This window comes from Oryzias latipes, chromosome 21, assembly GCF_053564925.1.
Source record: "Oryzias latipes strain Hd-rR chromosome 21, Olatipes_Hd-rR_3.1".
Taxonomy (NCBI): Eukaryota; Metazoa; Chordata; class Actinopteri; order Beloniformes; family Adrianichthyidae; genus Oryzias; species Oryzias latipes.
Window position 1 is genome coordinate 7,681,170 of NC_136257.1, and position 27,403 is coordinate 7,708,572.

At 43.1% G+C, this 27,403-nt stretch overlaps 1 protein-coding gene and 1 long non-coding RNA gene across 3 annotated transcripts; one reads left to right on the top strand and one right to left on the bottom strand.

The window, feature by feature from the left end:
• The first annotated feature begins 1,085 nt into the window (after nt 1-1,085).
• Nucleotides 1,086-25,581, top strand: LOC110014021 (C-type lectin domain family 4 member E-like). 2 transcript variants are annotated; one of them, XM_023951033.2, is made up of 6 exons: nt 1,086-1,261; nt 1,345-1,443; nt 3,257-3,391; nt 9,836-9,981; nt 23,643-23,746; nt 24,216-25,581. In XM_023951033.2, exons 1-6 carry the CDS (start codon nt 1,090-1,092, stop codon nt 24,373-24,375), a joined length of 816 nt encoding a protein of 271 aa, XP_023806801.2. In that variant the 5' UTR covers nt 1,086-1,089; the 3' UTR covers nt 24,376-25,581. The 2 variants fall into 2 exon arrangements, with proteins under 2 accessions (XP_023806801.2, XP_023806802.2); XM_023951034.2 differs by lacking the exon at nt 24,216-25,581 and having other exon boundaries at nt 23,643-24,162.
• LOC144988775 (uncharacterized) lies at nt 3,999-7,648 on the bottom strand. The gene is made up of 2 exons (XR_013652795.1): nt 7,320-7,648; nt 3,999-7,243 (listed from the first exon to the last, which is right to left on the bottom strand). It is a non-coding gene; the product is annotated as an uncharacterized LOC144988775 (long non-coding RNA).
• Nucleotides 25,582-27,403: the final 1,822 nt, after the last annotated feature.

Sequence of the window (27,403 nt, forward strand, 5' to 3'; positions counted from 1 at the left end):
TCTAGATGACCCAACTCCTATTGTTAAAGTTCCTAGGATAGCACACGGGTTAAATATGTTCCAGGAAAAACAGGATGTCCTGCAGAATGGACTAGATTTGGTTCATCTTGCTACTTCTTCTCTGCGGAGTCTAAGTCCTGGGATGAAGCAAAAGAGTTCTGCAGAGCCAGAGGCTGATCTGGCAGTGATAAACACAAATGACGGAAATGTACATTGTTTTATTTAGTTCATGTTCGTTTGGATTACATCTTTTTCAGAGGAAATATAAAAGAAAAAATCTTAATAACAGAGCTTAGACAACAACAGTAACAAGAATAATGATAATTTCGTAAAATGTTAGGCACAACACACTAAACACATTACTTAAAACAAGCAAAACTTGTTTGTTTTTTATCTACAAAATCTGAATTCCAATGTTCTGCAGAACTTCGCAAAAAGACACTTTCTGTTCCTCCTGCTTGGTGTCAGGAAATAGTTTTAACATCTGTCAGGTATTTTTATATGCAGCTGTTGCAACAACATTAGAGTCTTAGCTATGGCCTTGTTGATTTTTACACCGCACAACTTCTATACAAAGCCAGTGGGAAACCATTAACATTCAATATCCAAAGACAGTTCTTAGAAAATTTATGAAACAAACAAACTGAGAGGATGTGGAATGTGAGGAGGATGGATTTTGTCTTCAAATAATCAGATGTTTTGGTGAGTGAAATTATCAATATGATTAATTATATTCCAAAATTATGTGGTTGTTTTCAGTTGTATAGCAATTTATTCAGTTTATTTAGAGCCCCTCAACCATTCATGAAGCATAAAAATGCTTAATGAAGGGTTAAGTGATTCAGACGTAGCACTATTAAAGGCCCAAGAGTGTAATGCACGGTCCCCCACTGACTTTGTGTATACAAGTGTCAGAAGATTCATAACCCCCTATTGTCACAGTAAAATCTGTCCAACACAAGAAGCTTTCAGCTTACATTTGTTTGCTCAGCTGTTGGACAGGACAAGTTAAAATAACAGTAAAAGCAGAACTTCTGTTCTGTTTTAGTAACCCCACTTGGATTCACTTCATCGAGGCTTCCTGTCACAATGACTTTCCACCGCATCTATGACAACCTGTGGCAGGAAAAGTTGTTCAGTGAACACATCAGTCTGCCAAGTGTTTCACATGTTCTTCGACTTTGTATCCTTAAAATGGAAGCCATTTATGGAAATCTTGATTCCAAAAATCCTGTCTGCCAGGTTTCCATATCAAATCCAGGTAAGAGTAACTCACAGATAAAACAACCTGAATTCACTTTATGTTTGTCTACTGTGGTTTCAGTTATAATTCTTCCCCTTTAGCTTCTATCAAGTCCAACAGGAGATGCTATCTCAGTGTTATTACTTTCATGGTGATGCTGAGTGTTCTTCTGGCTGGACTCGTCATTCTTGGCCTCCTCTGTGAGTATTTAACTCACAATAGACCAAATGTGACAATAAGATTCTGTCGTTGTTTGACATTCAAGTCAAAAATGTAATTACATTTTTTGCCTTTTACTAAGTTGTAGAATAGGAGGCTGCATGGTAATGTGATGGTTTACACTTTTGTTTCAAATAGTTAAGTCCCAGCTGGGAATTTTCTTTCTCTGTGTAGTTTGTATGTTCTCCCCGCACACACACGGGTTTTCTTCTTCCTCCCACAGTCCAAAAACATGCTACATAGGAGGATTGAAAAAGGAAAACATTTATCCTGCAGTGGTGCAGATAATAAGTCTGACTATAGGATGCTTTATGTGTTGCCTATGGATTTTTTAATTTTTAAAATATTTTTTTTTTTTTTAGTTGGCTCACTGTAACGGTTTCGGTTTCTTTGTGTTTTGTTCCTTGATTTCCTGTTTTATTTTGTAGTATTTACTGTTCTGTTGTTGTTTCGAGTTTTACCCTTCCCCATCAGTCCTGAGTGTTTCCACCTGTGTCTTGTTGCCTTGTATGTATTTAAGTCCTGTCCTTCCCTTCTTCCTGTGTTGGTCCATATTGTGTCGTTCCCCGGTTTAGAGTTTTTCGAGTTTCGAGTTTGCCTGCCTGTTGCAGTGGTTTTGTTTTGTAGTTTCGAGTTTATGTTATTAAACCTTCCATTCCCTGCATCCTCCTGCCTCCTCTCCTCTCTGCGCCTGGGTACCTCCTATTCTCCCCGTAACACTCACTGTCTTTGTAGAAAATTTTAGTATGTAATTATAACACAACATGGAGTGGTATAGGACACACTATAGTTCCTGTTTTAAAATGAACTAGAACTATTTAGGTTAAAATTGTAAGGAAAGCAGAAACAGGAAGAGGTGGGATTGATAAGTAATTTTGATGAACCAGTCAAACTGGACAGTTGTGCAACAAGGTCAAAGAAGCCAATTATGATTTTCAGGAGTTTCAGGTGGTCATGAATGTTTCAAACCTGAGTTTTAATACATTTTTGTCAACATTTTTTTCTGCTGTCCATTCAAGACTATATTCAGTTTAAAAGCTAAGAAAAGAACGATGGGTCGGCAGGTCAAATGAAGATCTGTATTATGTTTGACCTTTTTTAACATTTATTTTAGCAGGACGTTAAGCAATCTTTGCAAGAAACTACATGTAAATCTCTGTTTGTAAATGTAATAACTGTTTCCTTGTATAAGCAAACAAAATGTGGTACAAAGACGTGTGTAACAAATCAGTCTCACAAATGATTTTAATAATATCAGCTCAGAAGAGAAAAATGAAAATAATATGTTTTTGAAAAATGTTTTCCATGGAGATCTGTCTTTAGGCTCCCATTTCTCAGGGCGTATTAAGACTGGACACGTTTGATTTGTTTAAAATAAACTAGTCAAATGTTTACCCCAATAATCTGGCACAAAGTGCTTCCTGGTCTCTGACCCATCTTTGATGTGGTCTTGGTTTGTTTCCAATCAGTTCGCTCTGAGTTTCCTCAGTCTGACTATGCTCCATGCTCAAAGTGGAACAACTGAACCAAAACCATAAAAGCCTGGCATTAGGGGATGTAAACAGAGTAATGGAGCAACAATGAGATCCCGACCAAATTAATCGGACTCAATCTAGAGTCTACTCTAGACCAACAGACTTTTCAAGTCTGCCTTATATCAGCTTGTTGGGTAATAATGTCAATCTTGTCTGTGCACCTTTACACTGATAGTCTGTTAGCTAACTGCACTTGTTTCACTATCCATTATGTCATTAAGTCACTGATAAAGATTTTTTTGGCCTGAATTAATTTCAGATGGTGACTCAGTAAGAAATTTGTCAGAGATCTCTGACAGCAAAGAAAATTTGACTGAGCATCTGAATGCTGTTATTGAGAGGATGAATTCCAGCCTCATTGAAACTACCGAGAAGCTGATGGACTGTAAACAGAGTAAGTATGAAAATCCTGAAGTAAAAATCTGCTTTGTGAAGATTCATTGTTCTCCTGAGAGTCTTCAATGCCCATGTGGGCAATGAAGGCATCTGGAGGGACATGGTTTCTGTCCTGGTCGTGATAATATAGACCAACTGTACACCCTCTTTAGGGTGCTAGAGGGTTCGTGGGAGTTTGCTCCTCCAGTCTCTGTGTTTTATGAATTTGGAGAAGACGTTTGAACCCATGGTATCTTGTGGAAGGTGCTCTGGGAGTGTGGGGTCAGGGGAGCCTTACTGAGGGCTGTCCGGTCTCTGTATAACCGGAGTAGGAGCTTGGTTCTCACAGCCAGCAGGCAGTTTGACCCGATCACTGGTTCTGTTTATACTCTTTATGGACATCATTTTTAGGCGCAGCCAGGGGCCGGAGGAAGTCTGGTTTTGGGACCACAGAATTTCCTTTCTGCTCTTTGCAGATGATGTTGTCCTGTTAGCTTCATCGAGTCACGATGTCCAGCATTGTGAAGAAACTGGATTTTCTAGAAAGGACTGTATTAAATTTTAGGTTCGTACCCGTCAGTTTCTTGCACACAGAAATAAATAAATAACGACTCAGAGACAGTTACTTATCTTTTGTGGAGGTTTTACTTCGCACAAACACGAAGGGGACAGACAGATGAACATGGTGCATTCAAAGTCCGAACCAACGAGCTCAGGGATGGGCCTGGTATATAAACCCTGCATTTGCATATTCAGAAGATCGTCCGATGGACCTCGTGTGAAAATCACGCCCCCAGGTTACTGCTGGAGAGAAGCTCCAAGGCTAAAGTGAAGATAAGTCAGAGGCCTGCTCAGCAGATCACATATGCACAGAAAAGAGGGAGGATGAGAATAAACTGTGAAAACAATAGCTTGGTTGTGCTGTCTTCAAATGTAATATAATTTTGAGATGACAATACATGCTCAGTGAATGCAGTTTAAACCATTAGTGTAATAAAAGTTAAGGGCAGTTTCTAAGTATTCTTCACATACCCCCCTGTTTGTCATATCAAAATTATATATGGAAAGTCAGCAGAACTCCTGTCATCATCAACCATATACCAATTCACGAAGATTTTCAGTATAGGCAGCATATTGGCTCTGCATCGAAAACAAAGGTGTATAGGTACAGGCAAATGCACAAGAAAACATAAAATCAACGTGAATAAATGAGCATATCAGAGGTGGTAGGTGATACATGAGTGTTTATGCGAAAACCTCCAGGGCGAAACTTATACCATCTGTGTGAAACATTCAGTGAGCGATCAGGGAGGGCAAAACTCATCAACGGCTCTGTGCCCTTCAGCAGCCATCACTAAGGATACGCATGCATCACCAGTCCAAACCTCAGCACAATTTCGTTAATTAAAGTTACATACTACAAGAAACATATTAAGAAATAAAGAAAATAAACAAATTGAAATCGAACAAAAGAAAAACAATAAAATAAATCTGTAAAGACCAGTTTCAACCACGAGCGGATGCGAATTAGGTTAATTGTAGGCATAATGCTGATAGAGTTGGCCTGGCAGCGATATTTCATTTGACACATGGAATCAAACAGATGACGAAAAGAAAAAAAGAAAAACAACACACAGAGGACCGGAGTGACTAGTTTTATCAGTACACTCCACCAGAAGTAAGCCAATAAAGTGGGGACCCAGACCAGTAGGCGTCAGTCATCTGAGAAGAAATTTGTGATTTAAGGGCCTTGACCTCACTGATGATGTGAGTGAGATCTCCAGAGGAAGAGGGAATAAAAGTACAAGATGAAACCACGAGCAACAGCTGGACCCATGTTAGCTGGTTCGAAGCTCACTGTAGCTGGAAGAGAGCAGTGCTAGAGGAAACACACCAGGGAGCGCCCCTCGCCAGGAGTAGTGTCACACTGCAGCGGTTTCGTAGTTGGACTTTAACCAGGGATGTGTCTCAAAATGTCAGTCTCATAGGCTCTCAGCAATTTACAGTGGCTTACGTGAATCCAGGAGGGTCGTACAGCAATTCGTACTGCAGTTGGCATGGTGAGGAGAACCTTGAAGGGTCCTGTCCACCTCGGGTGTGACCAATAAGTCCGTTGAATGGCCTTCGAGTAAAGCAGGTCACCAACAGAGGCCTTCTGGTCGGGATGCAGAGTCTGTGGGGAGGAGAGAGCTGGAGGCAGACTCAATGTGTTCCGTTGTTCTCACAGCTTTCTTCAAATAATCATGTAAATCATCAATGGTGTCAGTAGAGCCAGGCATGAGAGTAGAAAAAAATCAGGAAAAAAATAAATAAATAAATGAAATAAAAAATAAAAATTGTGATAAAAAAACACATTGAAAGTGAAACAGACAAGAACAGCGTCTCATTTTAACAGCACCATGAACAGGCTGATAACAGTTTGACTAATGGGAAAGCTTGGACGGAAGGGAGAATTCGCACAAGAGAATCACAGGTCACATTGTTTCAACTATCAGCCGCGCAAGCAGCTGCAGCTTACAGCGAGTGAGTAAAGGTGGGGGGCTGATCAGATAAAGTGGTGAGATCCGGGGAGAGAAATAATTTTGCTAGAAACAGAAACTAAATGTCCCAAAAAATTTTAACCTGAGTTTGGGCCAGCTGGAGTTTAGTCTTACCGCACTTATTGCCGTGAGAGTTGAAACTTAGAAAGATTAGCAGAGATGTCCATTAAAAAAAATGTAAGGCGAGTTAGTGAACAAGAGATCCTCAGGAATGCTTTTAAGGGGTCAATCCTGATTTACAAGCAGAAATGCAGGGACCTGATCAGTGGGGTCAGAAGGCTGCAATCAAACTTTTTATGAGCAGGGGAGACTGAACTAAAAAAAGGGAAGCGGCATCAGCCATCTGAGTCTGATCATGTTTATTCAAGATGGAGGTGTGTTCTGCACAAACTGATCCACGTCTGCTTTGTAAGAAATGATACTTTCTATAGCTTTTTCTGAACATCTACCCTAGTCCATGTCCTAAACACTAAAATACCCCCAAAAAATACACACTAAAACACGACCTAGTTTTATTCTGAGAGCATAGAAAGTCGTTAAATCTGCTTACAATGGAGAAATCACCCCTCCTTTCTGCGAGTCCTCATCAGCCTGTCTGCAGGCTCGGGCACGCGCACTCTGATCTGTGAAGCTGCCCCCCCCCCTCCTTTTGCTCGGCCCTGCACTCTGATCTGCTTAACTTTCTATGAAATCCATAATCTTTAACCCATTTATCCAAATACTTGATTAATGTCTGATCCTGACTTTCCACATACTTCCAAACTTTATGAAAAGCTTTCTGAACCTGAGCAATGTGCCGTCTTTCTTTTTAGTGAGATTTTGTGAATGAGCCCCACCCAACTTTTTGAGGTTTTTGATTGACGATCAGCCACAAACGCCCTCAGGAATTCAGCGACCATGTCAAGCTTCTACAAAGGCTAGGCCCTTTGCGGACGTGGCTGTCCTGAGAACCAGCTTCTCAATTTCAATCACAAACCAGAGTTCCCACCCAAGTAACCCGTTTTATGGATTCTCCAGCGCTGAATCTAATCAGCAGAAAAAGCTTGGAGAATCAGAAAAGAAACCTAATTATTTGTCAACTGAGTCACTATTTTGTTTTAGAACTATATTAATCAAAGTGAGCACACACCACAGGGGCTGTCGAAAAAGGGCAAACTCAGACACAGACAGAGAGACATAAAAAGCGTTACACACACATTGTTTCCCCGGAGCTCCGTTTCGTCTCAAAAGTCATACTCAGCCATCCCAAGGCTCTTTTTCTTCGGCTTCACTCGCCGCGGCTGCACCTACACTTATGCCTACACTTCCGGCCTACACTGACGTCCCTACACCTCTTCTCCTTCCCTGGAGGACTTATTTCCCTACACTTATGCCTACACTTCCATCCCTACACTGCCATTCCTACACCTCTTCTCCTTCCCTGGAGGACTTATTTCCCTACACTTATGCCTACACTTCCATCCCTACACTGCCATTCCTCCGCGGAAGGAAGGCGGCTACAATGACGGCCTCGCGCGCCGAACCACACTTGTCCCGTCTGCGCAAGATGACTCGTGCACGCGCAGCACCTTGCCTGCAAGCGGAGCCTGCAAGCGGTGCTCTGTTCAGCGTGCTCGCGCAGCGGACTGCAGCCGTTTCTCTATTCTTCCCCCAACGTTGATGCACGCACACACAAAGACACAGACACAGTCAACATAAAGCCCTAACAAGTAAAGAGAGGACAGGCTTTCTGTGTGGCGTACTCACTTCAAGCAATGAACCTCGCTATTTGATGAGGGTCCGACGACGCTGAGGGCACAACTGGATCCAGGGCGGGGGATGCCGATCCTGAAGGCGGATGTTTCAATGCTGAGGCTGTGATCTCAGACCGAGCTCGGTTTTCGGGCAACCCCCCCCCCCCCCCCCCCAGGGGCTCCAGCGATGTCCAGGGCGCCAGTCAGCCGGCTCGAAGGACCAAATGTGAAGAAACTGGATTTTCTAGAAAGGACTGTATTAAATTTTAGGTTCGTACCCGTCAGTTTCTTGCACACAGAAATAAATAAATAACGACTCAGAGACAGTTACTTATCTTTTGTGGAGGTTTTACTTCGCACAAACACGAAGGGGACAGACAGATGAACATGGTGCATTCAAAGTCCGAACCAACGAGCTCAGGGATGGGCCTGGTATATAAACCCTGCATTTGCATATTCAGAAGATCATCCGATGGACCTCGTGTGAAAATCACGCCCACAGGTTACTGCTGGAGAGGAGCTCCAAGGCTAAAGTGAAGATAAGTCTGAGGCCTGCTCAGCAGATCACATATGCACAGAAAAAAGGGAGGATGAGTATAAACTGTGAAAACAATAGCTTGGTTGTGCTGTCTTCAAATGTAATATAATTTTCAGATGACAATACATGCTCAGTGAATGCAGTTTAAACCATTAGTGTAATAAAAGTTAAGGGCAGTTTCTAACTATTCTTCACAAGCATGTATTGGGGTTTGCTGCAGAGTGAGAAGGGGCTGGGATGAGGGACAGCACAGCTAAGTCTGAGTCCATGTCCAGAGACAGGTAGTTGGTCCTTTCTGGGTGGGTGTAGGGCTCCTGCCACAATAGGAGGAGTTTAAGTATCTCAGGGTCTTGTTCACGAGTGAGGAAAGATCAGAACATGAGATCGACGGGCAGATGGGAGCAGCATCTGCTGTTATGCGTTTGTTATTATGGTCTGTTGTGGGGAAGAGAGAGCTGAGCCAGAACGGAAAACTCTCAATTTACCAGTCGATCTTCGTTCTTTTTAATACTCACCTATGGTCATGAGCTCTGGGTCATGACTGAAAGGACCAGGTCCCTAATACAAGTCTCTGAAATGAGCTTTCTCCGTTTGGTGGCTGGGTACTCCCTTAGAGACAGGGTGAGAAGCTCGGTCACCTGCAGAGAGTTCAGAGTAGAACCGTTGCTCCTTCACATCCTGAGGATCCAGTTCAGGTGGCTCGGGCATGTGGTCCGGATTTTCCAGGCATTTTCCAGTGGATGAAGGCCAGAGGAAGACTCAGGACACGCTGGAGAGACTATATCTGTTGGCTGGCCTGGAAACACCTGGGGTCCCCCCAGAAGAGCGTGAGGAAGACACTGGGGAGAGGGAAGTCCGGGCATCTCTGCTCAGTGTGCTGCCCCCACCACCCAGTTGATGAGCAGAAGAATATGCATGGATGGATAAAAGCAACATCTTTTATTATTTCATGGAACTCAAGCTATGAATCCAAAAAAATAAACATTTAAGAACATTAATAATGGTAAAGGTTTACTTAGTGTGATAATGTTGATGGAGTTAATTGTAAGAAAACAAATTGATTGATAATAACAGCTTTTTCAAATTTTTATTCTGTGAAAACTTTAACTTGACACTGTGGTGCATAGATGGAGCAGTCAATCTCTGTTCTGAGGATTGCAGGTTTAGTTCCCACCTTGCCTGCTCATGTGTCGAAGAAGACACCAAAACCCACATTGTTCTTAGTGGTTGGCGCCAGTGTTCGGCAGTGGAGCCACCATCAGTGTGTGAATGTGTGTTTGTGTGGGTGAATGGGACTGAGACTGTAAAGAAAAAAGATCTTGCCATATTTTCTGCATTAGGTGCGAATTAACACCTTTAGCCTCTTAAGCTTGATGTGCAACTTTGGTAAAGTCAACAAATACTTCCTTATTAATTGGTATTAGAGCACATAACAGGCCAGGTTCTAATGTTGTTGTAACTGATTTAAAAATACCTGATAGGTAATAAAACCATTTCTTGACACCAAGTAGGAGGAACAGAAAGTTACTTTCTGTACATTTTTGCTGAGCTTTTGCACAAATTCAGAATCTGTGGATGAAAAAGAAATCAAATCTGCTTGTTTTGAGTAATGTGCTAATTGTGAGTTGCTTTACACTTCAAATGTACTCCAGGGAAACCAGGATGTCCTGCAGGATGGATCAGATTTGGTTCCTCTTGTTACTTCTTCTCTGTGGAGTCTAAGTCCTGGGATGAAGCAAGAAAGTCCTGCAAAGCCAGACAAGCTGATCTGGTTGTGATAAACACCAATGACGAAAAGGTACTTGTTTTTTTAGTTTGTGTCTGTTTTGGGTTACTTTTTTTTAAAAGATAATACTAAAAAAAACATCTTTACAACAGAGATTACACAAAAACAATGATATAATTATTTAGTGAGTACAACCCAAATCAGTCCAAACAAATGAGGAAGTGATAACTGCAGTCAGCCCCACATTGAGGAAATCTAAAACACAGGATAGAGTTAGTGAGGGGAAACAGAAATTGCAGGGATAAAAATGACAGAGCCATCCTTACAGCATGAATCAAATGTAGGACTAAGAGGTTCTTCCTCAGGGGGAAGAGGAAGAGGCAAAACTCCAAAAAGAACTAGTTCCAAACGACATAATCCACTTCAATCTGTCCAGATGTGAGCAGTCAAGTAAATCCAAATCTTGAGAACAACTTCCACAAACAAGACAACAAAAATCTCCTGACAAAAAAAAAGACAAAAAACTCACAGTAATCCAACATAGCAGTACTCTTCAGAAATCCACTCTGACAGTCACAGCAACATGAAATCAGACCAAAGAGCTTGCACCTGAGTGAATAGAAGTCTCGTATATATGATGTTGTTTACAGGTGACAAACCTGCGTTTAAATGGACGAAAGTAATCGGAATAAACGCATAATCAGAATAAACATGCATCATGTAAACACACCATTCAGAATACTCTGCCCTTATCAGACTCGTTCGGATCAAAATTTCTTTCCAATTGAGATAAGTGTGTTATGCCGTTGTTGATACGATCGTGGTGCATATAAACAGTTTATTATTCTGATTGTAGGTCATTACTGCGCTGGCTTTGTGTCATGTGTTGCTCCAGAGAAAGCTTTCGAGCGTGAACAGAACCGGTCAGCTATTCTGTGCGACCGGACCACGTCTCTGTGCAAAGCACAGTGTTTGCAGGCGAGAGTGCTTTGTTACGGTGTGCGCTCCTGTTTCAGACAGCAGTCCATAGGGCTGCTCTGCATGAGCGAGCGAGCTGCCAGACTCAGGAGATTCGTGTCTCCCGGGAGGACCATGTCTCCAAGCAGGTGAGCTCTGGGACAGTTTTGAGCTAACAGAGGCAGCTTTTGAATGAAAAAAAGGCTGTGTAGAGTCAGGCACAGGGTCAGGAGACAAGAGATCAGGTCCAAATATGACGCTCGGTAAGGAAGGCAAACAAAACATCACACTGAACTTCACTCGGTGCAAATCTTAGGTATCCCTTGTGCTATTTTAGATGAGCCCACCCTTACTTAGCACTGTCTAGTGTGTAGGGGTGCTCATTACGTCGATCGCGATCGACCGGTCGATCTTCAAGGACATCAGGGTAGATTGCGGGACAGAGAAGATTAAAAAAAAAAAGTACTTCTAAAAAATCCACCAGCACATCACCGAGAAGTACGGGACTTGATTGACATGCAGAACGGCCAATCGGACATCCTCTGAAGCATACGTCGCTGCAAACGCGTGTTTAAAATCACTGAGTGCAAACTCTCTGTCATCAGAAAGTTGCTCTCTGCCCCGCGTCACGTCAAGTTCCCGGTAGAAGACCGCTCCGCGCAAGCGGAGTGTTTATTGAAGCCGCCCGCGTGTCTCCTCTTGCTATCAGCTCTGCAGTTCTCGCCCGATAAATACAAGCTCATAAGGAAGCTGTTTTGTCCGAGTCACGCGCTTCGTACGGAGCCAGCAGCGCCTTTGAAACGCCATGATGTTCCCTCTATTGCACGGTTTACAGCAGAGCATGACATACGATGGTTGCTGCTTTCTGTCTTTGTAATAAAAAGCTTCATCTGTTAAGACAAAAGTATCTTAATGTACTCTCACTGTGTAGCTTTTAATCATCAGTACTTAAACAATAATGTTACTAATAAGCATAACTAACAAACTTTTAATAATAGTATTTTATATATATATGTCACGATTTTCCAAATCCTCGATTTGATTGCATTTTCGATTCTAAGGTCACAGTTCGATTCAATTCTCGATTTTTACATTTATTCTTTTTACAGCACAGATTGTCATTTTTTAAACTAGACTTTTATGCAATATAATATCTGACCTTTGTTTGCAATGTACCACACTACATGGTCAAATTTAAAACTTTGATTAACAACATAATGTAACAATAACTTAAAGCTTTTGTCAATTGAAAACTTAAAATACACTGCCATCCACTTTCTCTTTTGTAAGTGCAGTCTTCTTTACAAAAGATGACATTCAAGTTCACAACAAAACAAACAAAAACAACAAAACAGACATGGGGGGCTGGGGGACAGCTGTTTGACCACCGGGGGACAGTCTACCAGCTGTCCCCAACTTACCCCCTTCCTCATATAACCTCATATTAGGGTGAGGGGGTGGGGGGTTTAGCCTGCGATGCGCCTGGGGGGGGCCAATTGGCAGTGGCCCCCCTCCTAGGGTTGCCGTATGGAGTGGGCCCCCCCTCTTTCGGTTTTATTTGCACCTTAAACATGTAGGGTCCTTGGTAGGGGGGGTGCTTGGACATTACTGCCAGCAAGCAGCAGATGTCCTCCTAGCACCCTACCCGCCAATTTTAACCGCACCTTAGACATTTAGGGCCCCTTGGTGGGGAGGGTGAGGGGACATCACTGTGAGTAATCAGGAGATGTCCCCTTAGTGCCCTACCCGCCAATTTTAACTGCACCCCCCTTAGTACACACACCCCTCCCCCCCCAAAATATATACATTCCAACATAAACACACACACATGCACACACACAACCTCTCAAACACACATACACGCACACACATTTTGCAAGGGAGGTGGGACCTAGGACCATCTGTCCCCTACCCCTTCCCTGGTGGGGGGGGCGGGCCCCTTGGCAACGGCGGCCGTGTCCCCTGGGTGCCGGTTCCCTGGGCCCGGCAGTGCTCTCTCCGCACGGTGGGGGGGTTCAGATTACACCTGAGCCGGGGGTGTTCGTGTCCCTGGGGGGTGGGTCCTGGTCCTTGCCCCTGGGCGCTGGGCTCTGCCAAATCTCCAACTGTGGCCGAGCCTGGTCGGGCCATATTTACAACACCCCTTGTGGGCCCCCTTTTTTTCCCCCCGGGGTTCCCCCCTCCTGGTTGGGGGCTGCGGGCCCCTGCCTTGCTCCTCCCTGGACAAACCGTGGGCCGGGTGGGTGGCTGCCTGGAGTGCGGAGCGGGTCTCCCTTGGGGGGTCCTGGCTCGTACCTGGGGTTGGGGCGGGGGGATGCCCGGAACTCCTGGGTGGTGATGGGGTGCTCGTCTGGGGCTGTGGGCGTCCTTCTCCGGTGGGGCCCTGCGTTGGGCTCCTCCCGGAGCGGCTGGGGGGCTGCTCTCCTGGTTGGGCTGGGGCGGCGCTCTCTTTCCCTCCGTGCTTCCCTGCTCTCTGGCTCTGGGGGCCTCGCGGCGGTCCTGCTGGCCCTGGCCTGGGTGGCGGTCTTGGTCACCCTGGGGGCAGTTGTTCCCTGCCTGTTCCCGTGTGGCGTTGGGGGGATTCCGGCTGCCGCTGCTGCTGTGGCGGGGGTCTTGGGGTGGGGTGGCTGGGCACTCTCCCTTCTTCTTTCCACGTTCCACCATCCATTTTAGAAGAACATAAACACTCACCTGAGCACAGGTGTTAGCTCACCTTTGTACTAACAGTTTGTATGATTGAATGACTGAAATATTTCACACTAGTTGGTTTTAAGGCATAAGTATGCGTGTGAACACTATCTGTTTTGTGTACATGTCGACATGTGGACATTTTTGCAGCTAACAGGTGTGTTGATAACATTTGAGTGTGTGTGTGGACAGCCCTTTTTTACTACATTTGAACCTTACCGTAATGATAAACAACCAGTAAACTTGTTGCTTTATGCTGCTTCATGGTCTTATCCCCCCTCCCCTCCTATTATCACCCTCCTACCCCCCTCTCTCTCTAACATCCCTCCCTCTTCTTCCCTTCTTTCCTTTTCCGTCCGGCCCAACACCCAAGATTTTCAAACATGGTTGGAATTAATAAAGTTTGGCCTCAATTACAAAAGGGGTTTATTCAGACATACCTCTGGTTTGTATGAAGATTCATAACCCCTATTGTTAAAGTAAAATATGTCCAGCACAAGAGGCCCTCAGCTCTCATCTGCCTGCCCAGCTGTTGGACAGGACAAGTTAAAATAAATAAATAAATAAAACAGACATGTCCATAGTCTCTGAAAAATCAAGTGTCTTAAACCATTTGATGCAGAGAAAAATAATTAAATCAATAAATAATATTAAATGTAAATTTATCTGAAACATTAACACAGCAGCACCAATATATTTAACGTTTTTAGTCTGAAGAAATAGGTAAAAAACTTTGTTCTGATTTTGTTTCTAAATGATGATTGTTTATTTATAAAGTGCAGTTACCTGCATTACCTGCTGTCTTTATGTCAAATACTGACACCAACTAAACAGGCAGACAAAGAATATGGAAAATAAAGACACGTCACCAAAATGTCTACAATAGTTCATAAAGAATGACATTTTTAGCATGAGCTGAAGAATCCAAAAGGCACGCGGTGATTCTGATCAGCCCACCACCCCTCCCCTTTCATTCTCTCTCACACGCGAGCCGCGTGTGACTGGAGACGGGAGCACGCACCTGCAGGGACGGAAGTTCACTGGTTCAGGCTGTTAAAAACTCTGTGATGTAAGAGAATATAAGAAAACAACAGTGGATCAGATTTTTTCCAAGCACTGAGCTGCTGTCACCGCCGACCCCCGTTAAATTTGTGCACCTTTGCCGGCTATGCCTAAGACCGCTACTACTACGCCCACCCCCGGCATGGCCCCACTATTTGAGAAGCACTGGTTTAACAGATAAATAAATAAATCTATGTTTTTGATGTTGATGTTTTTTTGTTAGAGGAGGTTGACTTGCAGCACTTCAACACAAGTGTTTTTTTCCGCTTGGCAAGTAACCGGACGCAACATGGGGGCATGGCAGCATCGACAATTCCATTTTTTAATCCGAAGTTTGAGACTGTGACTTAATTTCGATCGATTTATATATGTGTATATGTATATATATGTGTATATGTATATATACACATATACATATGTGTATATGTATCCTCTACCAGAGGCCTGGGAGTTTGAGGGTCCTGTGCAGTATCTTAGCTGTTCCTAGCACTGCGCTTTTCTGGACTGAGAGGTCTGATGTCTTTCCAGGTATCTGTTGTAGCCACTCCTCCAGCTTGGGGGTTACTGCCCCAAGTGCCCCACTTACCACAGGCACCACTGTCACCTTCACTTTCCAGGCTTTCTCCAGTTCTTCTCTGAGTCCCTGGTATTTCTCCAGTTTCTCATGTTCCTTCTTCCTGATGTTCCCATCGCTTGGCACTGCCACATCCACCACAACGGCTTTCCTCTGTTCTTTATCCACCACTACAATGTCTGTTTGGTTCGCCATTACCATCCTATCAGTCTGGATCTGGAAGTCCCACAGGATCTTAGCCCTCTCATTCTCTACCACCTTCGCAGGTGTTTCCCATTTTGACCTTGGGGTTTCCATTCCATATTCTGCACACATGTTCCTGTATATTATTCCAGCCACTTGATTGTGGCGCTCCATGTAAGCTTTACCTGCCAACATCTTACATCCTGCAGTTATGTGCTGGATTGTTTCAGGCGCCTCTTTGCACAGCCTACACCTTGGGTCTTGTCTGGTGTGGTAGATCTGAGCCTCTATCGCTCTGGTGCTCAGGGCTTGTTCCTGAGCTGCCAGGATGAGCGCTTCAGTGCTGTCCTGTAGGCCAGCCCTTTCTAGCCATTAGTAGGACTTCTTTATATCAGCCACTTCAGTTATGGTCCGGTGGTACATCCCATGCAGGGGTTTGTCCTCCCATGAGGATCTGTCCTCAAGCACTGTATCCTCTGCTCTCCATTGCCTGAGACATTCACTGAGCACACTGTCAGTTGGGTCCTTGAGCTTGATGTACTCATGCATCTTGGATGTTTCATCCTGGATAGTGGCTTCTACGCTCACTAGTCCTCGGCCTCCTTCCTTGCGGCTCGCATACAGTCTCAGGGTGCTGGATTTGGGGTGGAACCCTCCATGCATGGTGAGGAGCTTTCGTGTTTTAACATCCGTGGTCTGTATCTCTTCCTTTGGCCATCTTATTATTCCTGCAGGGTATTTGATAACTGGCAGTGCGTAGCTGTTTATTGCCCGGGCCTTATTTTTGCCATTGAGCTGGCTTCTCAGGACTTGCCTCGCTCGTTGTAGGTATTTAGCTGTTGCAGCTTTCCTTGTTGCCTGCTCAAGGTTGCCATTTGCCTGTGGAATTCCAAGGTACTTGTAGCTGTCCTCAATGTCTGCTATTGTTCCTTCTGGGAGTGAGACCCCTCCTGTGTGGACTACCTTGCCTCTTTTTGTCACCATCCGGCTGCATTTCTCGAGCCCGAATGACATCCCAATGTCAGTACTGTAGATCCTGGTGGTGTGGATCAGGGAGTCAATGTCACGCTCGCTCTTTGCATATAGCTTGATGTCATCCATGTAGAGGAGGTGACTGATGTTGGCCCCATTTCTGAGTCGGTATCCATAGCCAGTCTTGTTGATTATTTGGCTGAGGGGGTTCAGACCTATGCAGAACAGCAGTGGGGACAGAGCATCACCTTGGTATATCCCACATTTGATGGACACTTGTGCAAGTGGCTTCCCATTGGCTTCAAGGGTGGTTTTCCACAGCTTCATTGAGTTTCCTATGAAGGCTCTTAGAGACCTGTTGATGTTGTACAGCTCCAAGCATTCAGTGATCCATGTGTGTGGCATTGAGTCATAGGCCTTCTTGTAATCAATCCAGGCTGTGCACAGGTTGGTGTGTCGTGACTTGCAGTCTTGAGCGACTGTTCTGTCGACCAGGAGTTGGTGTTTGGCTCCTCTGGAGTCTCTACCAATGCCCTTCTGTGTGTTGCTCATGAATTGATCCATGTGCTTATTTATCTTGGTTGCAATGATGCCAGACATGAGCTTCCATGTTGTGGAGAGACAGGTTATTGGCCGGTAGTTTGATGGGACTGCACCCTTTAAGGGATCCTTCTGGATCAGGATCGTTCGCCCTTCCGTTAGCCATTCGGGGTGAGTGCCATCTCTTAGCAGCTGGTTCATTTGTGCTGCCAGGCGCTCGTGGAGTGCGGTAAGCTTCTTTAGCCAGTACGCATGTATCATGTCAGGGCCCGGTGCTGTCCAGTTCTTCATACCTGAGACTCTTTCTTGGATGTCTGCCACTGTGATGGTTACTGGATTCTGTTCAGGGAGGTTGCTATGTTCTTTTCTCAGAGAGACCAGCCACTGGGCATTGCTGTTATGTGCTGTCTCTTTCTCCCATATACTTTTCCAGTACTGTTCAGTTTCCAGCCTTGGTGGGTCTGCTCGGCTGTTTTGACCCTGCCACTGAGCGTACACTTTTGCAGGTTGAGTTGCGAAGAGCCTGTTTATTCGTCTGGCTTCATTGTCTCTTGTGTACCTCTTTAGGCGGCTGCTCAAGGCTAGGAGCCTTTGTTTGGCAGTTTCCAGTGCTTCAGGTATGGGCATCTGGCTGTATCTCTTAGGTACTTGCTTTCACATTGTACCTGTTTGAGCCTCTGTCAGCCTACTCACATCCTTCCGAGTTGCCTTGATTTTAGCCTCTAACCGTTGCTTCCATGGTGGGTACTGTTTTCTTCCATGGTTGCTCTTATAGCCAAGCATCTCAAGGATCACTGCTGCTGAAGTGTAAACCAGTTCATTGGTTTCTGTGATGGTTGTGGTAGGAATTGCCCTCAATGCTTCATTCACAGTTTCCAGTAGACTTTCAGGCGGTACATCACTTAACCGTTGTAGCTGGTGTCGGGCTTGCCTAGTCTTCATTGTAGACATGATCTTGTCTTTCAGGTCAGTTGCTGCCTTGCTCAGCGGAATTGTGGTATTTGGGGCTGTGTACCCAATCTCAGGGTGGGAGTGTGGTATAACCTCCTATCTGAAATGTTCTGGCTCTCCTGTGGCATTGTATTGTATCGCTTCAATCTCAAGTTGTGATAGGAGTTGCCGTTTGTGGACGCTGGGCTACCAGTTGTTTGGCAGTTAGCCTTGATTGTGGGTTTCGAAGCATCCATTCATTCCACATTCTCTGCATGTAACCCCTCTGGGTGGGATTACTCGAGTAGTAGCATTCTAACAGAACCTTGTTTTCACATCTAGTCCATTTCCGTCTTGTTCCAGTAGCCCACTTTCCATCAGGGTGCTCTGGTCCCTCAGCACCTGACGCAGACCTTGTTTGGCCGGGCGACGTCTGAGCCGGCATGACATGTGGTTCATTGTCTCTCATGTTGTGAGGTAGGCATCAGCGTTAAGGGTCTTGCCCAAGGACCCTCACTGGGTGATGTTAATTGCCCGCCATTGTTATGGTAATTGCCTCATTTCCATGATAATTGCCCCATTTCCGTTGCCATTTTTTCCATTACCATTAATTGTTCATTCCGCCCTGGGAATCGAACCCGGGTTTCCTGCATGACAGTCCTGCACCTTACCAACCGAGCTACCAAGCCGATCATATATATGTATATATGTATATGTGTATATATATATATATATATATATATATATATATATATATATATATATATATATATATATATATATATATATATATATATATATATATATATATACACACACTATAGGTAGATTCAAGACATTGTCGATTCAAAAGAAGTAGCTCACACGCCAAAAAAGTGTGAGTGTCCCTGGTCTAGGGTCTAGATGACCCAACTCCCAATGGTAAAGTGCCTAGGATAGTACAAAGGTTACGCTGTGGATGATTGAATAGATGAAAGTCTGGGTGTGGAGCATCCGGAAGTGTGTAGAACTCTGGGGACGGCTCCCGCTTATGAGGTGCTGTGTAGGACATTATTCAGAATTAGCATTCATAAACACATATGAAATCTCTCACACACACTAGTGAAATGCTTGTATACATACAACTGAAAATATATTCATTCACATACACATGTGAAATCTCTCACATACACATGTGAAAATGCTCTCACACACACTACCAAAATCCTCTCACACACACTACCAAAAAATCCTCTCACACTCAGTACCGAAATCCTCTCACACTCACTACCGAAATCCTCTCACACACTACTGAAATCCTCTCACACTCAGTACCGAAATCCTCTTACACTCACTACCGAAATCCTCTCACACACACTACCGAAATCCTCTCACACACACTACCGAAATCCTCTTACACTCACTACCGAAATCCTCTCACACTCACTACCGAAATCCTCTCACACACACTACCGAAATCCTCTCACACACACTACCGAAATCCTCTCACACACACTACCGAAATCCTCTCACACTCACTACCGAAATCCTCTCACACACACTACCGAAATCCTCTCACACTCACTACCGAAATCCTCTCACACACACTACCGAAATCCTCTTACACTCACTACCAAAATCCTCTCACACTCACTACCGAAATCCTCTCACACACACTACCGAAATCCTCTCACACACACTACCGAAATCCTCTCACACACACTACCGAAATCCTCTCAGACGTGGAAGACTCTGAAGATAGAACATTAACTATTTTGTAACGATCATCTATTTATTTATAGTGCTCATTACGTTGTTTAGGGTAATTAGATTCTTTAAATTGATATATTTACACACAACAGTTTTTTCTCTTTGTTATTCAGATTTTTTTATATAACACAAGTAAACCAAACAATAGAAAAACCCAAATAATATAATAATCCTTAGTCTCTCAAAACCGATTTGTTTTCTTTAAATGTCCCGTTAATGTCCGTGCTGTAGCGTCTTCCTTTTCAAAGTTCACGGTCACTCCCACCCCCGACACGTAGGCATTCTTCCCAATGAAACGATAGCCAAACGAAAAAAAGGAATCCTCTCACCCAAGGGTTGACTGTCCAAGTTTGTCCAAACATAAATAAATCCCCAAAACGGAATCCAGTGCCTCGGGCGTTAGATGCGCTTCTTTTTTCTTTTTCTCCTCACGTCTCTCGTAGACTCCCTGAAGTTTTTCCCCCGTCACGACAGGATGCGCTGCCTCCCCCCCCCTTACTTTGGTCCCCTTTATCAAATCAGTCCCCGTTACCGTCAGTCACATGACTTACAGCTGACGTGTCCTTAATACAAAAAAACATAAAAAATAACAACACATTTCTGAATGACATTTCCTGAGGAAATCGGAAATAGGACTTTACAGTGTTATGGGAACAAATGTTTTTGACACAGAATTTAATCATAATGTCAATTCCATATTTTAAATAATTTTGTGGCTACAATTTCATTGAAGAAATTAAGTGTAATTTTTTGAATGGTTCTATTTATTTTGATGTCTTACATTTTAGTTTATGAAATATTTATGAATACTGGAAAATATCATGGTTTTTTTTTTTGGCCGGATTTTTGGATTTTCATTTAAATTTTTACAAATGAAAGTATTTTTTTTATAAAACAAGTGATATGGTTTGACTCTGAATAAAAAATACTAAACGTTGAACTCACAAGTGTTTCATGTAATTAGACTATACGACTTATAATCCAATGTTGGAAAAAGAATGTTAAACTCTAACCTTGAGCACAATTAGCAACAAATGCTTAAGTCTAACTAAAAAAAAAACTTTAAGTTAGGGTTAGGGTTTAACTCATAAGTTGTTTGTATCTGGCCAGAGCATCCAGAGGAAATCTTCTGAGACGTCTGCTTCTCCTTGCAGCCCTGTGATGCTGCATATCTGCTTGTTTTCGGTTTGATCTCACGAAAACGGTTGAATTATTGCCAACAGGAGATTCATATTCAAAGCCATTTTCAGTAAGGTGTAAGAAAACTGCAGAAAAATATGCCTCCTCACAAGAGCCCGTAAATCGTTCACTGGCACAAAAATAAAAAATAAATATTGGCATGGACTAATAACTTGGGGGTTTAATTATGAACAAATACATTAAATCAACACCAATGTGTTTGTAAGTTAATTATTTATAAATCAGCCACGTTTTCCATGATCAGAACACAGCAGATTTGTTAATAGTCTTCATAAAATGTTCATATTTATTATGTTTTTACTCTGACAAATAGGTGTCATTCTCCGCATTAAATAGAAGTAGTTTGCCTCCAGAGCAGGTGGTGGCGGAAATGCGCCACTTTGTTTTCGTGTCAAGCGCCTTATAAACAACACCCGAAAGAAAAAAGTAGTGAGCATGGGTGTCCGCATTGCTTTCAAAATTCAGAGAACTAAATAGAGAACTATATAGTGCTGCACTACAAGGTTTTAGTAGTTAGGGATTAGGGTAGGAATTCGGACACAGCCCGTGTTTTGACAGCTGTGTAGTTAACGGGGTACTATCTCCAGTTACGGTATAATCAGTATCAGTGTGATAATGTGGTAGTAAAAGATTCCAGGACGTTTTGCAACTGTAGCTGCGATTACAGGCGCATTGTTTACCTGTTTCTAAGCCTTTAGGTAAGACTGTTCATTGTAAGTGTTATCTGCACATCTTTCTCAGAACATGATGGATGTGTTGGTGGAGCAGTCCGCTGAGCCTGCTCATGACGCGGAGTGGACTCTGGAAGTCGAAAATAAAAATGTATAAAAGAAAAACAAAAATGTCACCCAGACCAGTTTTCCCTCAGGTGCAAACAATCTATTATAGTTTAAAGTTGTTACTTTGGTCCGAGTTGTTTTAGGCTGCCGATACACATCACCATAGCAACGCTTTTGACTGCCATTAAATCTCGCGATAATCAGCCAACTTCCGTTTCTACTGAAATGCCTTCCGTTTCTATCAAAATTTTCAGTAGTATGTGTGAGAGGATTTTGAGTAGTGAGTGTGAGAGCATTTTCGGTAGTGTGTGTGAGAGGGTTTTCGGTAGTGTGTGTGAGAGGATTTCAGTAGTGTGTGTGAGAGCATTTTCGGTAGTGTGTGTGAGAGCATTTTTGTAGTGTGTGTGAGAGGATTTTCGGTAGTGTGTGTGAGAGCATTTTCGGTAGTGTGTGTGAGAGCATTTTCGGTAGTGAGCGTGAGAGGATTTCAGTGGTGTGTGTGAGAGGATTTCAGTGGTGTGTGTGAGAGGATTTCAGTAGTGTGTGTGTGCGGATTTCCGTAGTGTGTGTGAGAGGATTTCGGTAGTGTGTGTGTGCGGATTTCCGTAGTGTGTGTGAGAGGATTTCGGTAGTGTGTGAGAGCATTTTCGGTAGTGTGTGAGAGCATTTTCAGTAGTGTGTGAGAGCATTTTCGGTAGTGAGTGTGAGAGCATTTTCGGTAGTGAGTGTGAGAGGATTTCAGTAGTGTGTGTGAGAGGATTTCAGTAGTGTGTGTGAGAGGATTTCAGTAGTGTGTGTGAGAGGATTTCAGTAGTGTGTGTGTGCGGATTTCCGTAGTGAGTGTGAGAGCATTTTCGGTAGTGTGTGTGAGAGGGTTTTCGGTAGTGTGTGTGAGAGGATTTCAGTAGTGTGTGTGAGTGCATTTTCGGTAGTGTGTGTGAGAGCATTTTTGTAGTGTGTGTGAGAGGATTTTCGGTAGTGTGTGTGAGAGCATTTTCGGTAGTGTGTGTGAGAGCATTTTCGGTAGTGAGCGTGAGAGGATTTCAGTGGTGTGTGTGAGAGGATTTCAGTAGTGTGTGTGTGCGGATTTCCGTAGTGTGTGTGATAGGATTTCGGTAGTGTGTGTGTGCGGATTTCCGTAGTGTGTGTGAGAGGATTTCGGTAGTGTGTGAGAGCATTTTCGGTAGTGTGTGAGAGCATTTTCAGTAGTGTGTGAGAGCATTTTCGGTAGTGAGTGTGAGAGCATTTTCGGTAGTGAGTGTGAGAGGATTTCAGTAGTGTGTGTGAGAGGATTTCACTAGTGTGTGTGAGAGGATTTCAGTAGTGTGTGTGAGAGGATTTCAGTAGTGTGTGTGTGCGGATTTCCGTAGTGTGTGTGAGAGGATTTCGGTAGTGTGTGAGAGCATTTTCAGTAGTGTGTGAGAGCATTTTCGGTAGTGAGTGTGAGAGCATTTTCGGTAGTGAGTGTGAGAGGATTTCAGTAGTGTGTGTGAGAGGATTTCAGTAGTGTGTGTGAGAGGATTTCGGTAGTGTGTGTGAGAGGATTTTCACATGTGTATGTGAATGAATATATTTTCAGTTGTATGTATACAAGCATTTCACTAGTGTGTGAGAGTTTTCATATGTGTTTATGAATGCTAATTCTGAATAATGTCCTACACAGCACCTCATACCCGCTGGTGACCAGAGGGGGAGGCAGAGCTCTTACTTCTGACTGTTCCACTGAAAGTTTTTTCCTTTTTTCATTTTAATGAGGATAAGTTAACATTGTACTGTAAATTGAAAATGGATCCAAAAAGAATCAAACACGATTGTTAAAAACTCATTGTTACTTAGACAAATTGATCATTCTAGAAGGTTGATCCACAGGAATCCTTCAATAAAATGTTGATGGACAGAAGCTTGTTTGTAAAGGATTAATTAGTTTGTTGATATCATCTGTATTGTGCTTATGCTTGTTTCGTAACTTAAGATAATAGTTTATTTATTTATTTTTTTATTTTTTGTTCAATTTTTTGATGATATCCTATTTAAATCTAAATGTGTTTAAATTATTAGCCTCTGTTATTGATTTAAACACATTTTTCAATTTTTTGCAGACTTTTCTTGTTGCATTCAGAGATAAACCAGTTTGGATTGGACTGACTGACAAAGCCGAGGAGGGAACCTGGAAATGGGTAGATGGAAGTCCTCTAAATCTGAAGTGAGTGTTCAGTCTGGATCAGTGCTACTAAAACACAGAGTGGGCTGGGGGTTGGTCTACTGTAGCTGCTTGCATTTGATTCTAATTTTTTTTTATGTAGTGGGGTAAAACCCACAAAATTAACACACACAGACACACACCTACACCCTTTTTAAACCCTTGTGTTATCCTGGGCACTGTAACGTTGGGAGTTGGGTCATCTAGACCCACTAGACAGTGCACTGAACCTTTTTTCTTCAATGTTTTGTGATCTTCACTGGTGTCAATGGATTACATGAAATCTTTCCACCTTTATCCACCTTTGTCATGGTAAGGAGAACACATCGATGTAAGGGTGGGGTCATAGGATAGCACAAGGGTTATTTGTAAGTATATGGTACATTTTGTTTTTATACTTAAGAGATTAAAAAAATTGGATGCATGTCTGTATGGTGTCTGAAGAAGATTCTTTTATTTTCTGAACTGACAGATTCTGGGGAAAGAATCAACCTGATAGTGATGGTGGAGGAAAAATTCACGGAGAGGAAGACTGTGCTGAAATTAGAGAAACTCTTGGATATTGGAATGATCTTGCATGTGGAACTTCTCTGCGGTGGATCTGTGAAAAAGAAGCAACTTTATTTGTTTGACAACTTTAAAATAAGATTCATATATTTCACCTTTTTTTTTTGTTTGTCAGAATACATACAAAAAATGCCGAAAATGAGCTTCTTTTTCTAAGGTAAAAAATACCTGCAGCTTAATTTGAAAGTGAAATAAACATTTTGAATATTATTCCTTATTCAAAGAATGCAATCATTTCTTTTATCAATATCTACTTTGTGGTTAAAGATTTTTTTAAATTTGACATTTCATTGCCAATCGAAAACATTCTTTTCTCTTTTTTTTACTCCAGTTTAATGAGATTTCTACATCAAATGGCTTCTTACGCAGTTTTGGTTTCTGCTTAAGTCACCTTTCATGCAACACCTCCTTTCATTTTTACATCATAGCTCATACTTTGTCTGAGTTTTCTGTGGCGTCCCACAATCTTCTGTCTATGCAAAGCATGTTAGAATTTTAATTTGTTATAGGGAATAACAACATAAAAACTGTTTACTGTTCTGTTAATTGATTGTAGTTTTCTGTGTTTTATTATACATTTCAGGGCCGGACTATTAAAAACAAACAACACAAAACACAATGCTAAGGTAATAAAAACCTTGACAATATTGGACTTGAGTTTTCCCAAACTGGGTAAATTATTTTTTTGAGTGTCAATCACAACATAGATGCAACACGAAAATACTTGCAGCTAAACTCTTGAATGTTTGTAAAGCCTTATCTAAAATATTTTCACAATAAAATCAGATTCTATATAATCACAAACTATTCTTCTAAATGGATGAACCAAATAAAAATGTTGATCTTTAAAGAAATAGCACTCCAACACTGTTAGCAATGAATCTGTTTTAGCCATGTGTGATGACCAAACAATAATAGCACATTGCAGTCGGTATGTATTAACTACACACCACAATACCGGTAGGTTAGATTATTCAATTGATTATTTGATTTCAATAATTTACTTATTTTTACAAAAATTGGGGTCCTAGCTCATAAAACCCACAAAAAACAGGATTTCAGGGAATTAGAGTACCTCTGAGAAATCACTGTTTACTTCTTAGTTTTTGCAAAAAGACAAAGACTGAGATTATGATCACATCAATTAAATTAAAGTATTTCCAAAACAATATGTCTACTTGGTTGGGAATCTCTTTGCCTGAATGACTGCCTCAATGTGCCGTGGCACAGATGACATCAGCTTGTGTCATCGCGTGGCAATTATGGAAGCCCACATTTTGTTGATGTCCCCGTCTTGTGCCCCTCATTTTCTTCTTAATAATACATTTAGGTTTTAGGTCCCCTGAGTTGGTGGGCCAGTCAAGCACTGTGATGGTATGGGCATCAAACCAGGAAATCAGAGTTGACCAATACCAGCGCTGGACATTGCAGCCCAAATCCTGACTGTGGAAATTTCCTACTGGACCTCCAGCAGTTTGGGTTCATCTGGTCAACAGTCCAGTTCTTCTTCTCCTTGGCCCCATTGAGATGATTCCTCTGTTCATCCAGGCTCAGAAGTGGTTTGACCGGAGAAACACGGCAGTTGTAGCCCATCTCCCGAACGTGTCGGAGTGTAGTGGTTCTTGAAGTTGTTCCCCCATCTCATTCCACTCTTTCTGGATTTCTGCAGCTTTTTGAATGTTTTGATAATCCACTGAAGTCCACAGCCGTCTCTTCTGCTGCTGCATCTTCTCCTGCCACATTTTACTCTTCCATTGAACTTTCTGTTGATCTACATGGACACAGTGCTCTGTGAACAGCCAGCCTCCTTAGCTAGGAACTTTTCTGGCTGATTACACAGTGGCAATGCCAGGCCTGAGAGAGTGGAGATGCTGTCTAATTTGCAGGTATCTGAAAAAATAAGATTTTACTAGACCGAATGCTCTATTTAGCAGTTCAAATGTAAAATGTTTTGATGCCCTTCCTTGTGGCGAAGGGAGGGTAAGAAAAAATAGCCGCGTTTACATGGGCAAAAGTAATCAGAACGCATGATCGGAAAGAAAATGCTTCATGTAAACGCGGCGTTCAGAATACTCTGCCCCGATCAGACTCATTCGGATCAGAATTTCTTTCCGATCGAGATAGGTGGGTTATACCGATCGTTTATCCGATCGTGGAGCATGTAAACGCTCATTCCGATCGTGTGTCACTATTGCTCTGGGTTACGTCATGCATAGATGCTGTGTGGCTCTGCGGACGCCCCGTGAAAAGCGCCGCTCCGCTCTCGCCACTCTGACTCTCCCCTCTCTTTCACCCCTCACGAAGGGGATGCAGGGAAGGAGCGCTTCGTGCCCCCCGACGCTCACTCGGTCCACTGGCACCCGAGTGAACAGAGGAGCTGGATTAATAATTTTGTGTCCGAGGGGGGAGGATGCTTTGCTACGTGTGCGTTTTGTTATGTGTGGGAGAATCCAGACTGCGAGCCGCCCCGCCGCTCTGGGTTAGCGGCTGCAGGACTCGGGAGGAACCGTGTTCGAACAGAGCTCAGGCCGCTAGCTCACAGAGTCGCTTTGGGGCGGCCCGTGTGAACTTTTCAGAGCAGAAATAAATGTCGCGTGGTGTCACGTGGATTTGTGTTTCCAGTTGTGTCCCGACAAAATAAAGGCTGATGTTATTTCCATACATTTATGTGCAGCTAAGATGCAGTTTGCTGCGTTTCTCGCACGGTCCTGGATTTTGTGTCCATCAAGGCTAATGTTGTTAGCCCGTGTTAGCCTGTCCTAAGCCTTCTTCCAGCTCTGTTTCATTCATAAAACAGCACTGATCACACGGATTAAATATAACGATGAGCAAACAGGCGCTTCATAATATTCATGACATTAATAAAAGCCCGTTTGGAAGATCGTCTCGTATTACGGAACTGCAGCACATGCTGTCTGTCTGTGGCAGTGGTTTGTTTACAACGGGACCTAGTTCCGCATCCGGGTGATTTTACACTACTGCGCATGTCCAGATGATTCATTCCGAACGAAAGTGTGAGCCATGGGAACATTTGTTCTAATCGGAAAAAGGTTTTCTGATCCCATGTGCACGGGTGAATTTTAACCCAACCAT